This window comes from Camelus bactrianus, chromosome 1, assembly GCF_048773025.1.
Source record: "Camelus bactrianus isolate YW-2024 breed Bactrian camel chromosome 1, ASM4877302v1, whole genome shotgun sequence".
Classification (NCBI taxonomy): domain Eukaryota; kingdom Metazoa; phylum Chordata; class Mammalia; order Artiodactyla; family Camelidae; genus Camelus; species Camelus bactrianus.
Genome location: NC_133539.1, coordinates 4,042,591 through 4,055,936, shown reverse-complemented (window position 1 = coordinate 4,055,936; position 13,346 = coordinate 4,042,591). Strand labels below are relative to the sequence as shown.

The 13,346-nt window shown below is 50.3% G+C and overlaps 1 protein-coding gene across 1 annotated transcript in view; it reads left to right on the top strand.

Annotated features, from left to right (window-relative positions):
• Nucleotides 1-4,346: 4,346 nt before the first annotated feature.
• The window catches only part of BACE2 (beta-secretase 2), an 82,260-nt gene continuing 73,260 nt past the window's right edge, over nt 4,347-13,346 (top strand). Inside the window, exon 1 of the mRNA XM_074352071.1 lies at nt 4,347-5,074. Coding sequence (XP_074208172.1) covers nt 4,775-5,074 — 300 coding nt within the window. The 5' untranslated portion in view covers nt 4,347-4,774. The remainder of the gene's footprint in view (nt 5,075-13,346) is intronic.

The following is a 13,346-nucleotide window of genomic DNA, read 5'->3' as shown; positions in this document are numbered from 1 at the left end:
CAGGCCAGATTTGGCACTCAGGATGTAGAGACTTAATTAGGTTCAGATATGATTTTTTTCACAAGAACATTTCACAGATAGCACTGTGGTCTTCCATCAGGAGGCACAGAATGTCAGGTGGCATTACCAGCCACGAGTGCTCAATGCCCAGCTCCATTAACTCATTAGGGGCTGCAAAATGGTAACAGTCTAATTCCATCATTCCTTCATTTATTAGCTGCAAAATTTCCACAAAGGGAAATTTCCCTTCATCAATTATTTGAGTCTATTGAGGGATGGTTTGTACAAGAAAGTCATGATAATAAATGCTTGATTCTTTTCCTTTCTCTGCCAGTTTTTAAAAATAATGAGTTGGGTTCCTTAGCATTCTTTGAAGATAATCAATGTACTTTTAAAAAGAACATTATGAAGAAATAGGTTTCAATATCATTGCCGTGTCTGAGCCACTGCAGTGACTACTTTTAATGGTGTTTAAATTGTTGCAGCCTTGCCCCAGATCTTGACAGGACCTCGGGAGTCTTTGACAATATCCTCGCTTTCTGATATGATGGGCTGCCCCAGGGTCATCTTGTTCAGTTTCTGCTCCACGCCTGGAAGCAGCCTTCTCCAAGGAGGCTGGGCGCAGAGGGAAGGGTATTTAGAAACCATAATTTGGGCATGAGGGATGCTCATCTTTTCTAGGTCTTTTTTGGTCAACACAGCAAGGAATAGTTTTTTTATTTTGTTTTTTAAATATGGAAGACCTCAAGAATGCACCCCGAAGTTCCCAGATCAGCTCAGGCCTCCAGCGACGCTGAGCCTCTTCAGCCTGACATCTCACCCCGTTTCTCCCGGCTCAAGTCCAGATTCACCTGGAAGACTTTACAACCAGCAGTTCTGGAGCCCTGACCCAAGCCAGCTGAACAGGAACCTCTAGGGAAGAGGTGCAGGCAGGATCCCCCAGGGGATTCTAGGGAACAGCCAAGCTCAGAGACCCCAGGCCTAGATGGAGAGCCCGGTGTGCAATGCTGCCAAGCGGGTGGGTACGGATAAGGACGGAGAAACATTTACAGAGCCTGTCAGTTTGTGGGTAGAGCTTTGTAGGTGAGGGGTGAGTGAAGGGGGAAGACGTAGGAGGCAGCCCTTTCTATGGGAGGGGGATACGGTGCAGCAGCAGCAGAGGGGCGGAACAAAACAGGTTTAAAAAGAGAGAGAAGGGGGCTTTTAGGCAGGTCCATAAGTTGCTGAGAAGAGGTCTGGAGGCAGGCAGGAAATGGAGCTGCTGGAGGGTGAAGAGATGAACCCACAAGCATCCTCTGGGCTGCAGGTGGCTGGTGTCCTCCTCCTGCTAAGTCTGGGGATGGGGATGGGGGAGGGGGTGGGGCTCTAGGGTAGAGGAAAGGGCCCCTTGATCTAGTTTGCAAACTTAAGGACCAGGTCTTATTTCACCTTTTCCTCCCAGTTGTTGACACAGTGCCTGGTACAAAGGACTCATTATATGTTGGAAATGACTTCAGAGGCAAACAGAAACCAAAGAAAGACAGTGCCAAACAGCAGTTCTCCAAGTGTGGCTGACCCTTCCAGGGGGTCCTTTAGCTCAAAACATTTTTTTAATGATAATACGGAAATGTTATTTGCCTTGTTCATGCTCATTGTCTCCTGCCTGTTGGACAGAATTTTCCAGAGCCTCCTAACAGGCTGAATACAGAAGCAGATATAAGTATCCAGCTGCCTTCTATTAAGCCAGAGAGAGATTGGCAAAAATGCAAAGAGATAAAATCATGTCATTCTTCTAAATTTTTTCAAAAGTTAGTTTTCGTTAAAATGTTTATGTTGCTGTATAATGGGTTGATTGTTATTTTTAAGTGAATTACTATATACTGTTAAAATTTCTCAGTTCTATTTCCTAATTTGGTGACTTTGACAGGCTCCACATAAACAAAAGTGCTTTGGGGTCCACAGTTTGTAAGACTATAAAGGGGACCTGAGACCAACAAGTCTGAGAACTGCTGGTGTTAAAGGAACTCTGAGCTGCTCAGAAGAGCCAGGGAGCGTCGGCACACACGTGGATGGCAAGCTTTCTGGCCAGGCACCACGGACAAGTGGTTAGCGACTTGGGCTAGAGGGCGAGACTCTTCCTCACCTTCTGCTGTCCAGTGACATGAAAATGATGATGTGTGCTCTTTGCAAGGAGGGAGGGCCATCTCACTGGAGTGCTTCGGTTTTCCTGAGTGGACCAAGGAAGTGTGTGGTTGAAAATGGAGGTGTTCAGGCTAGAGGAAGAATGGGGAGGAGGAGGAGAGAGAGGAGGAGCAGGAAGCTATGGATGCAGTGAGGGAGCTTGGGCCAGTGTGCAGAGGATTCAGGGGTGCTGTGGAGATTCACCTCCCGCCTCCCCACTGCGTTGCTCACCAACACTACGGGAAGGGGCTTCTTTTTTGGAGAAGTGCTTCAAGGATGACGTTACCTGAGAGAGGACCAGCACATACAATTTCAAATTTCAGTTAAAACACCTGGAAGGTAAAGTTATTGTTTCCCAAATCCAGCCAGCACCGCAGTTCTGGGGAGGGGTCAGGCACTCTAAGACCACTCATAAAGACAGAGACAACCAAGGGGACAGTCACGAGATGCTGTCACTCGAGCCTGCGTGATTTTCTCATGAGGCAGCTCTACCACCCATTAAACCTGCCCGAGTTCCTCTGTGACTTTATCTTAATGCATCTGTTTAGTCATAAACCTAAAGTAGCCCTCTTAGAATGAAAATCTCATATGTACTCATATGAGATGCAGTCAGGAGTTTCATGAAGGACAAACCTTAATTAGACTTGATTTTTAAAAAGTTCTCTTGCAGTGTTTAATTATTAGAACAAATGTCTCTCATGTTGAACTTATATGTCACGTAGCCCCTATGTCAATGTCCTTAATAAATTCCATGTGCTTTTTACAAGGTTGCAGTCTTCTGAGAGCTGTCTGAATGTCTTTTTGCACCCCTCAAGACTGGACACTGAGGAGTATAAATAACCATTTTTTTAAAAATTACACTTCTACAACCTTGAATTTGAAATGTGCATATGTGAATGTAATGGCTCTGGATAACTGTGCAGATTTACGGGGAACATCAGGTTAGGTTACATCATGGGACCCAGCTAGGCCTTTCTTTGTGTGGCTGGGGATTTGTCAAAGTTGGGATATTGTTTGGGGAAAATGTGATTTATAGTAAAAGTCATCTGAAAATCAATACAGCTGAAGATCTCTGACATAAGGGTCCCTTGCAGAGCTAGACCTGATTTTAAAATTGGGAAGACAGGAATGAAAATGAAATCTTGAGTAGAAAGAACTGGAAATTGGCAGTGAGGAGGAAAGCTTTGCTCCAACCTCCCCACTGTTTGAAGATGCGCTGGCTTGTTTTTGTTTTTGTTTTTGTTTTTTAGACAGCCAGTATAATTCAGCTGGAGGAGGTAGAAAGATTTTTCTAGTCCTCCTTTCAGCACAAATCGATGGACTTCAGCTTGTGTAATTGTCCCCCGTGCGTTTAGTATCTAAACTAAAATAACCCTCATTGCTTGCATTACTGAATGCATTCCTGGGTCTTGGTGTCTGCGGCTAACAAGTATTAATTAGACAATCCTTGGCTGAAAGCTGGGGGGAAGGGGGAAGGGGAAAGATTGGTGTAGCGCTGGAAGTATGGTGCCCCTGATTTTGGACGGTGACTGCAACTTGCTAAGTGGACTGAGGGAGTCCTGGGGCAGGTGGAGGCGCAGCTCTTAGCGGCATCCTATCTGCATTACGGACAGATGGGCGTGGGGCGGAGAAGCTCAGGCTCAAAGCCAGCTGCGGACGCCACCTCCCCAGCCGGAAACGGTGGACACCAAGGGAGATCCGAGGCTGGGGCAGCCACAGCAGCCCTCCATCTCCCCCAGGATTTCTAGGGAGAAGTCTCCAAAGCGCTCTGGTCCTCGCCTAGATCCCCCAACACTTGATTCTCCCAGTCTCCACCCAGACCTCTTCAAAATCACTCAGGGGCCCCCAAAGTGGGGATGGAAAATGAACGAGGCAGTGAGCAGAAAATGCCCCGAGAAGCAGCAGGACCCTGGAGGGCTGCAGGGCTGCAGGGATGTACTTGGCGAGAGAAGGCGCAGACTCTCTCACTCCTTGAGATGCTCGCGGCTTTTTTACGATTCCCTACTCTTCTCTCTGACCCCCAAGTCACCCCTGGCAGTCCCTGCCACTGTGGGGGCCAGGCAACACCAGCGGGGAACCCGGGCGCGCGTGGCCAGGGGGTTGGTTCAGGCCCTCACTGCCCCTTTAAGTGTTCCCGAAACTTTCCCCCTGGTATCAGATGAGCCTCGTCACATCCGTTGGCCGCAGCCGGCGGGGCGCGTTCCGAGGAAATTGGGGACTCGAGTTTCCAGGAGAAGAGGCGCGGCCCGAGACGAGTGAGGGTGGCCAGGGCAGACCCAGGTGGACGCGGGCGGACTCCGCGCCCCGCTTTGACCTTGGCCGCGGGGGAGGGGCCCGGCCCCTGCGGGGCAGCCGCCGCCCGCCAGAGGGGGCAGCGGCGACCAACTTGCTTAACTTGGCGCGGGCTGGGGCGGCTCCGGCGCCTCCTCCTCCTCCCGCCGCGCCTCCACCCGGGTCCTCCTCCCATCCGCCGCCGCCGCCGTCGCCGCCGCCGGCCCCGCTGCGCACCCAACCCTGCCCAGCAGCCCCGCGCGCCGCGGAGTCGCTGAGCCCCTGCCACCGGACCAGCCGGGCTGGGCCGGGCCGGGCGCGCCCCCCGGGCCCCGCCGCGGGCATGGGCGCACTGGCCCGGGCGCTGCTGCTGCCGCTGCTAGCCCAGTGGCTCCTGCACACGGCCCCCGCGCTGGCCTTCGCGCCCTTCACGCTGCCTCTCCGGGTGGCCACGGCCATCAGCCGGGGGGCTGCGCCCACCCCTGGGCCCGGACCCCCCGCTGAGCCCCGCGCAGACGGCCTGGCGCTTGCCCTGGAGCCCGCCGGGGGCGCGGCCAACTTCTTGGCCATGGTGGATAACCTGCAGGGGGACTCTGGCCGCGGCTACTACCTGGAGATGCTGATCGGGACCCCTCCGCAGAAGGTAGGTCCGTGGGCGCTCCCCCGCCCACCCGGACCTAGCGCCTTGCAGCCGCGGGCTTTTCGGGGGCTCGTGGGGGCTCCCAGCTATGCCTCCGCTCAGCTTATCGTCGCCCCCAAAGCGGCAGCCGTCCACAGAGAGCACATCTTGGGGACACAGGGGGGCTTGCGGGCCGGGAGCACGGGCGCGCGCACTCGGGACGCCGAGCGGTGGCAGCCCGGCCCCGGGCGCCGCCGGGGGTGTGTGCGAGTGTTTCAGAACTTGTTAGCTCTCGGTGTGGCTGGGCGGCGAGAGACCTGTAACTTAACTCGCTTCTAACGGGATTCCCTTCTGGCATGCGACACTCCTTTCAGCGAGGAGACCGTGCGCTGGGCCCTGGGCGCGATGCTGTGGTTCCCGGGGAAATCACTTGGCGGTAATATTCCCACCCCCCACCCCCATGCTGTCTCATCGCTGAGGAGGCTGGTGGACGGCCTCCAACGGCGCAGTATCCCTTGAAAGGAATTCATACTTAAGCTCAGCTGAAAGCAGCCCTGTCCAGGGAGGCCCGCTCGCTCGCTGCGCCCGGAGGGAGCCGCGTTTCCTCGGCGCCACTTTCCTCTCCCGGCGTTGGCTTGTCAGCTTCCTGCGGGCTGGTGCCGCTGCCCCCAGCCTCTCTGCGCGGACCCAGGAGTCTACACACCTGTGCGCAACGTATTGGACGCAGTTCAGGTCCTGCGAAAATTACGGGCTGAACTCGGCTTCCGGGGACCAAGTGATCTCCCAGTGACAAAGTAAAATCAAACAGCTCGCTCATCCCGATTTTTAATTGTAGCATTTTGTGAAGCAAGAAACAAATGTGCCCAGTCTCGGTAATCGTAAGGAAAAAAAATCCTCAGGAGCTGGTTTGGCCCTCCTCCTGCGTCCAAACTACCTAATCCAAGTGTGATCTGAAGTCAGGTTTTTCTTACCAATTGAATACACTGTCTGAAGAAACTTTATTTTAAATATATTTTTAACGTTATCACTTCTGTTTTAATTCAGCTATGATTCCCCCATAAGTAGCACATACTCATGACTTTGGTGTAATTCTAATTAAATTATTCAAGACTTTAAGAGGAAAGACGTGTCACGCTAATCCTTAAAAAAAACTCTACTGAGTAACTTCTGTACTTGTTTAATTAGTTTTTTTTTAAAGCCTTGGAAAATGTGTTCGGCTCAAAACTTTTGACTGGAGTTTCCTTTCATGTAAGTGCTGACTCGGGCATCTCCTAGGGTGGCTGGCGGCTGGAGGGCAGAGGGGGTTGGGGGGGGGGAGCAGTCAGCTGAGGAAGCTTAACTTGACCGCCCCGCAAGATGTGGTGCTGGTAAAAGCTTCCACGTGAGAGCACGCGCTGGTGGCCAGAAGCTAGGACATTTTGCTTTTCACAAGATTTCACACGATGACTGAGGATAAATCTCTCTTTGAGGCCTAAGGATAACCCTTTGAAACAGGCCTTAAATCATTCTCCACTTGGGAAATGTGTGGCTTGATGAAAAACAGCTTGTGTTGATTTTTGAGGAGAAGGGAATTCTCTCCCCTGGAGTAAAGCAGATTTGGGCAGTTCCGGCGCCTAATAAAAGGAGCGCTGATGCCTGCCTCCCTCCAGAGAAGAGAGGACGGGAAAAGGCTTTAAGAAGAATGGAAAAAGATTTCTCTTAGGCAATCGGGGGGGAGGGGGGGGGAGGCTTTCCTAAATAATACTTTGTCTTTATTAATTGGTCCATTGACTCTTAATTTCAAATGATGAAGTTTGATGGGGCTGGAGGGATAAATTGGGATTTCAGATCTACACTAATATATATACAAGATAGATAAACAAGCCCCTGCTGTACAGCACAGGGAACTATAGTCAATGTCTTGTAAAACAACCTGCAATGAAAAAGAATATGAAAAGGAATATATATGTGTGTATGACTGAATCACTGTGCTGTGCACCAGAAATTAACACAACATTGTAAACTGACTATACTTCAATAATAACAAATTTTTTTTTAAGGTGAAGTTTAATTAAGTAACAGAAGTGTATTGAGTATCTTATGCTGGTATCTTTACCTTGGCCAGGGAAGTAGTTCATTCAAGGTTAGTTCTCAAACATTAGCATGTTTCCAGGGAAGGCTGTTTTTAACAATCCTGATTTAATTTTTACATTTGACAGGAAATGAAATATTCCTTGCCTCCTTCTTGGCCTGATTTAGTAATAAGCTGCTTTATATCAGAATTCATGTATATGCTTTCCAAATGCCTGCTGTAAACTCTCAGCTGTTACTGACAGGAGCCTCAGGAGTCCTTTCTGGCCTGTCTCCCCTGAAATGTCTCTTACCACCAGCCAGGTGTTTGCAGCAGGCAAGAAGAGATGGCCAAGGGGTGACATCTGAACTTGAAGTAACTTTTCCTGCTGTCTTAATGCCCAAGAATCATGCTTATGTTCTCTGCTGATCCTCTGAAGCCTAAAATAAAACTTGCTTAGGTGGAGAGAAAAAATGGAATTGTAAATTCAAGCAGTAAATAACCTAGAATCTTTCAAAAACTGAGTAGTAGTCACAGGAAGTGCAGACGGCTCCCCCTTGCTGTGCACTTTATGGGGGGGGGGTGCTGTCCCTGGGGATCTTCACAATGGCCTCAAGTTCCTACCCCCACTTAGGGGATGGGACAGCTGAAGCTTGGAGAGTTTGAATGACTTTCCTAGGGCAACAGGATAAGAGCAAAAAGAGGGCTCCAGAAATCAAACCCAGGCAGCTGGACTCCAGAACCCAAGTTCTGAATGATCTGGCAGATACCTGCTCCCTTTCCTTCCTCCCTCCTGACTTCTTTTCTTTGGTTTTTGGCCTTAAATTACCCTTTCCAGCCAGAGATCCCTGAACCGTACACCCCCAAGGTGTTAGGAACTTAACTCTCCGAGCCCGGCCATCCCTCCATCTCTCTCCCTTCCTTCAGGGCAATGCTCGCCTTCTTGAAGTGTTGGATCCAGGTGTGCATGGGAGAGAACGCGAGAGAAGCTTCAGCAGGAACCAAGGCCCCGTGTTCCCCACTCTCCCATGGGAAAGGCAACTGTTGGAAATGTGCTTGTTCCTTGAATGCTTTCATCAAGAACAGGGGTCCCTTGTTCTGCCTGACACTCTTCAAGACATCGCAGGCATCTGCCCAGAAGCCTGTGTGTGAGCAGCCTCGCGTTGGCATGGAGATGAGCGCCGGGGCTTTGGTACCATTACATGCCTTCTTTCGAACAGCAGAGAACCAGCGTCTGCTTGAACCGTGTAATTTGGTCTTATTAATAATAATAATGGTGCTCTAAAGTGATTATAATTACAGCAACTTCCATTATTTAAAAAAAAAAGACTTTCATGCTAACACAATAAATTCAACTGAGGAAGCTAAAGGTCTGAGAGTATATACCTTGTAATGGCTTCAGAAAGGCTTTTGGGGTTTCTGTTGAAAGATTTTCTGTTATCTCCACTAATATGGATCAAACAGACATCAAAAACGATTTTTGTATTTAAACATATGAATATAGAGAGCTAACAAATTATTTCAGGGACTCACATTTTAATCCTGCCACATTGTCTTCTTGGTTTCTTAGTACACAATTACCTGGAAGATTTTGGATTGGAAAACAGGTATCCATCATATACAACTTAAAAGTTTGTCTTTTCTGGAATAAGCCATCTAGTGTCTCCAAATTGCATTAAGCTCACTGCAAGGGAGGCTGAAAAAAAGGCCAGCAAGAAGAAATTTGATGGAACAAATTGAGAAGGTAAATGATGAAGGACAAGGAAGAATGGATGACCAGGGTGGAAAGAGCCTGGAAGTCAAAGCTAGGTTCCCACTGGCTCCTTTGGGAGAAAGGCGCCCTCCCTGAGCTCTGGAGCAGTAATTCATCATCAAAGGCCATCCTATGGAGGATGGTGAGAGATGGGAGCCAAGGAGTCTGCTCAAAACAACTTGGAGAGACAGTCTGAGAAATTGTTAACAACTGTATATTATTAGTGAACCTTAATTTCAGGCTTACTGGGTGCTGGGCACCCTGCTAAGCATTTTGTGCAGATCACCTCATTTTATCTTCACAACAGCCCTGGCAAGGACGTACAGTTATATACTTGGTTTTCAGATGGGGAAAAGGAGGCTCAGAGAGGCCAAATAATTTGTTCCCTGGCCACGCTGCTGAGTGGCAGGGCTGGCTTATCAGGTTCGCCGGGCCCACAGTCTGAGCATTTCACATCTTTGCTGCAATTCCAACAGCAGCAACTTTTTTTTTTTTTTTTCAAAGAACCACCTGCATTTATCTGTGAATGACCTGGGGGTGTGGTGGGAAGTGTCCTGCAGGGTCGTGGGTCCTAGTGACATCACACATGTGACAGTGGCAGGTGACAGTCTCCCCCTGCTTCCCTGTCCTCATCGGTTGGTGACCTTTTAAGGTTTTATTAGTTGCTTGCAGCTGCTGTAACAAATAACCACAAACCAGCTGACTTAAAATAGTAGAAATGTACTTTCTCACGGTTCTGGAGGCCAGGAATCCAAAGTCAAGGTGTGGGCAGGGCCGGGATCCCTCTGAAGTCTCTCTGGGAGTTTCCTTCCTGCCTCTTCCAGGTTCTGGTGGCTCCTGGCAGCCCTTGCCCACTACCCAACGCCTACCCCCAACCCCCCGTTCCTCATGTGTGTTTCCTTGTTCAAATTTTCCTCTTCTTATGAGGACGCCAGTCATTGGATCAGGGCTGGTCCTGAGGCATTCTGACCTCACTGTAACTTGATTACTTCTATCGAGGACAGGAACCAGGGTTTAGGATTTCAACATATCTTTTTTGGGGGGAGGGGCATAATTTAACTCACAAGTTCCTTTTAAGTTTCTTATTCTGTGGATTTTTTTTTCTTTCATTCTGTCAATCTTTGAATTGCCGATGGAGGACGGCAATTCAAGTATAATTTTCATCAGAGGCAGCAGCAAATGGTGGTTTCAGTGCCATGTCAACATGGAGCTGGTGACAAGATAGTGTGTAAGGCGACAAGGCGGGAGGTCGAGGAGGGGAGGTTTTCAGGTTATTTTCTGTATTTTGGTGTCAGTTTCTTCACTAGAGAGTAATCACTTAAGTTTTTAAAAATGTCTTTTTTTTGGAGGGGGGAAGGTAGAGTGCATGCTTAGCATGCACAAGGTCCTGGGTTCAATCCCCAGTACCTCAATTAAAACAAATAAACTTAATTACCCACCCCCCCCAAAGAAAATAAACTGTCTTTTGTCACGTTGCATTAATTCTAGAATTGCTGGAAGTATTGTGTAACATGGGAAAAGCCCACTTAGACCAGCTCAGGTCACTGGTATTTAAATTATCTCTGAGTCACAAACACTCATGTTGAAGGCTTGTATTTCGTGCTTTGAAAGCTCAGTGAGGCACCCGTCACCGCTTTTTAATCGAATATATCTGATATGAAACACACGCCTTTCCCCTCAGCATGCCCAGCGCGTCTGACATCCGTCTGACTTCCTGTGTTATCGGTAAGGGGCTTAATCTCCTCCCAGCTTCCTGTTTCCTCCACTGATTGCTGAGCCCATTCGAACTAAAGCCAAAAGAGGAGGGTGAAGGGCACCCATCATGCTGATGATCCCTCCTCCCTCATAGGCTGTGTGGGACCCAAGGAGAGGAGTTTGGAGGCAGGTTTTCTGTCCCCAGCAGGTGCAGTAGCACACCTTGGGGCCTGTTTTACATCTCAGACACTGAATGGAGCAGGCCAAGCCTTTGGCCCCGGATTCAGGATCACCTGGGCTGATGGTGGGGGCTGGTGGCTGCTGACTCTTGTCCTGGCCCCATTTAGGTCCTGTGTGATGGTCAGCAAGACACTTGTCCTTTGAACCTAAGAGCCTCCTTTTAGGACTAACACTTGGCTCCACTGCCGTCTGTCACAGCTTCTTCCCTGCATCCACTCTGTTCTGCTCGCCCAGCGTGAACTCGGTGTTGACCCTGGACTTTATTGTTTGTTAGTGACGACAGATACCACCTGGAAAATGGAACACAACTGTGAGGCAGGTGGCTGGCCCGCCGTGGCTTCTGTGCCTCGTGCATACACGTCCACAGGCGCGCCATCAGTAGGGGCGTGCGTCCCCTGTTCTGGGCTAGCGTCCAGGACTGCGGGCACACGGTTGGTGTGGCTGTCAGGTGGCTCCCCTTGTCCCCTCCTCGCCCAGATGGACTATTTGACTTTTTGTCTATTGCTATTTCAATTTTTTATTTTAAAGTTGCTTTTTGGCTCTTGGAATTCTCAAAGAGGTGAAGATACTCTTGGAGCGCTGACATCACGCCATTAAAGAAGTAAAACTAGTAGGTTTGTTCCTGAGTTAGTGCCTGCTACCCAGCCCAGGTCTCAGGTTGGAGGTTTCAAGAGTTTTATTATAGGGCCACCATGTACCCGGACCTCAAGACGCAGTCTCAGCCCTGCCGTTTTAGGAAGATGAAGAGGACTGTCTGAAGTGTAACGAAAGTGGTGCCCTGGCCGCCTTCATCATTCGGGCGAGCTGTAAAGGGCAGAAGGAAACCTCTCCTTCCATTTCACACTAGCCTGAGGACGGCAGAGGATGAGGATTTATTCCCCTGGCCTCACTAAGGGTCCCCCGCGCTCCCGCTGCAGACCCGCAGCCCTTCCCAGGCTTGTGCTGAGCATGTTATCTTCTTGGCAGGGGGCTGGGAACCACTTTAGTTTGTCTGCCCTGCAAACCCCCTGCCAGAAGCCAAAGAGAACCACCCAGAAGGCAGCCCCCTCAGAAGGGGCTTGGAGGGGGCTTGGAGGGGAGGGAAGGGTGGGAGGTATTGAATCAAAAAGTTTTTCAGACACAGATGAACTTATTTACAAAACAGAAACAGACTCACAGACATAGGAAATAAACTTATGGTTACTGGTGGGAAAAGGCAGTGGGAAGGGATAAATCGGGAGTTTGGGATTTGCAGATTCTAACTATTGTATATAAAGTAGATAAATAACAGGTTTCTACAGTAGGGCACAGGGAACTATATTAACGTCCTGTGGCAGCCTATAACGAAGAAGAGTATGAAAAGCAATCTAAGTGTGTGTGCACGACTGAAGCGTCATGCTGCGCACCACAAAGTGACACAGCGTTGCAGACCGACCACGCCCCAGTTAAAAACAGGTGCTCCAGGGAGCCTGGAGAGGTCAGGCAGGACGTTGCTGCTTCGTGAAGGCGGGCGAGGATTCCCGAAGCCGCAGAGGGGCACCCGGAGCCCTGTCACTACCTCAGGCTGCCTCCTGGGGAAGCCCACTAGCTTTTCCCAATCGGAGAGGCCACCAAAGAGCAGGCCGGTCTCTGTGGGTCTCGCAGCTGGGAGGAATCGGGTGTTTCCGGTGCTGATTGTGGAAGCACAGGCTTGCTGCGTACCGGTGTGGGGGAGCAGGTGGTTCAGCCTCCCGGAACCTCAGCTTCCTCGTCTGAAGTTAGGAGATGTGAGCAGGCGACCCGAGACGCCTCGTAGAAGCCCTGCCACTCGGCGACTGTCACCTGGTCTACGTGTGAGCGCTCGCAGTGGCTCTGACCTGCAGCTGCTGTGCGCAGGTGTGGGACCGGGGCCCTGGTAAGATGCAGGGTCTGGTTCAGGGCCTGGCGAGCGGGGAGGGTAGATGCTGCTGGCTGGAAGAGCACGGCCGGAGGCCTTACTTCACAGACCAGTTGGCCGTGGGAAGGACTGAGCACACCTTGTCAGGCGAGTTAAAAATACAGATTCCCAAGCCCCGGTCCAGGCTTACCAGGGGAGACAGTCTGCACTGGGGCCTGAGAACCTGCATTTTATTACGGCTCACAACCCGCCCCTCCCCCGCTCAAGCAACAAGTCAGGCCCCAGCCTTTGGATCCTATCTGGGGGCCACCACGGAGGCCAGAGCGTCCTTTGCTGGGTGGTTTCCTGTGCGGAATCAGAATCGGCAGGCGCTTGCGTCTTCCTAAAGGCCGTTGTTTGATTTAGTTTTAAGGAAACCTCTTCCTGCAGCAGACTGTGTTCCAAAAGCTGCCCTGCGCTTGGCAGGTGGGGAGGGGCGGTCGGCAGAGAAGGAGCTCTAAAGCCGTGCTGTTCAGAGTCTCTGGGCCGACTGTGTCCTTTTTAAATTTCCAGTCTGTCCTGGAGCCATAATTTGTAAATCAATAAGCATGCATTACTAGGGAAACGCTGAAAAGACATACAAATACAAGCACCATTTTAAAAATGATTCGATTGAGCGGACATGTCACTTCTCTGTGGCGCTGATCCCCAAAGTTTCTGCCCC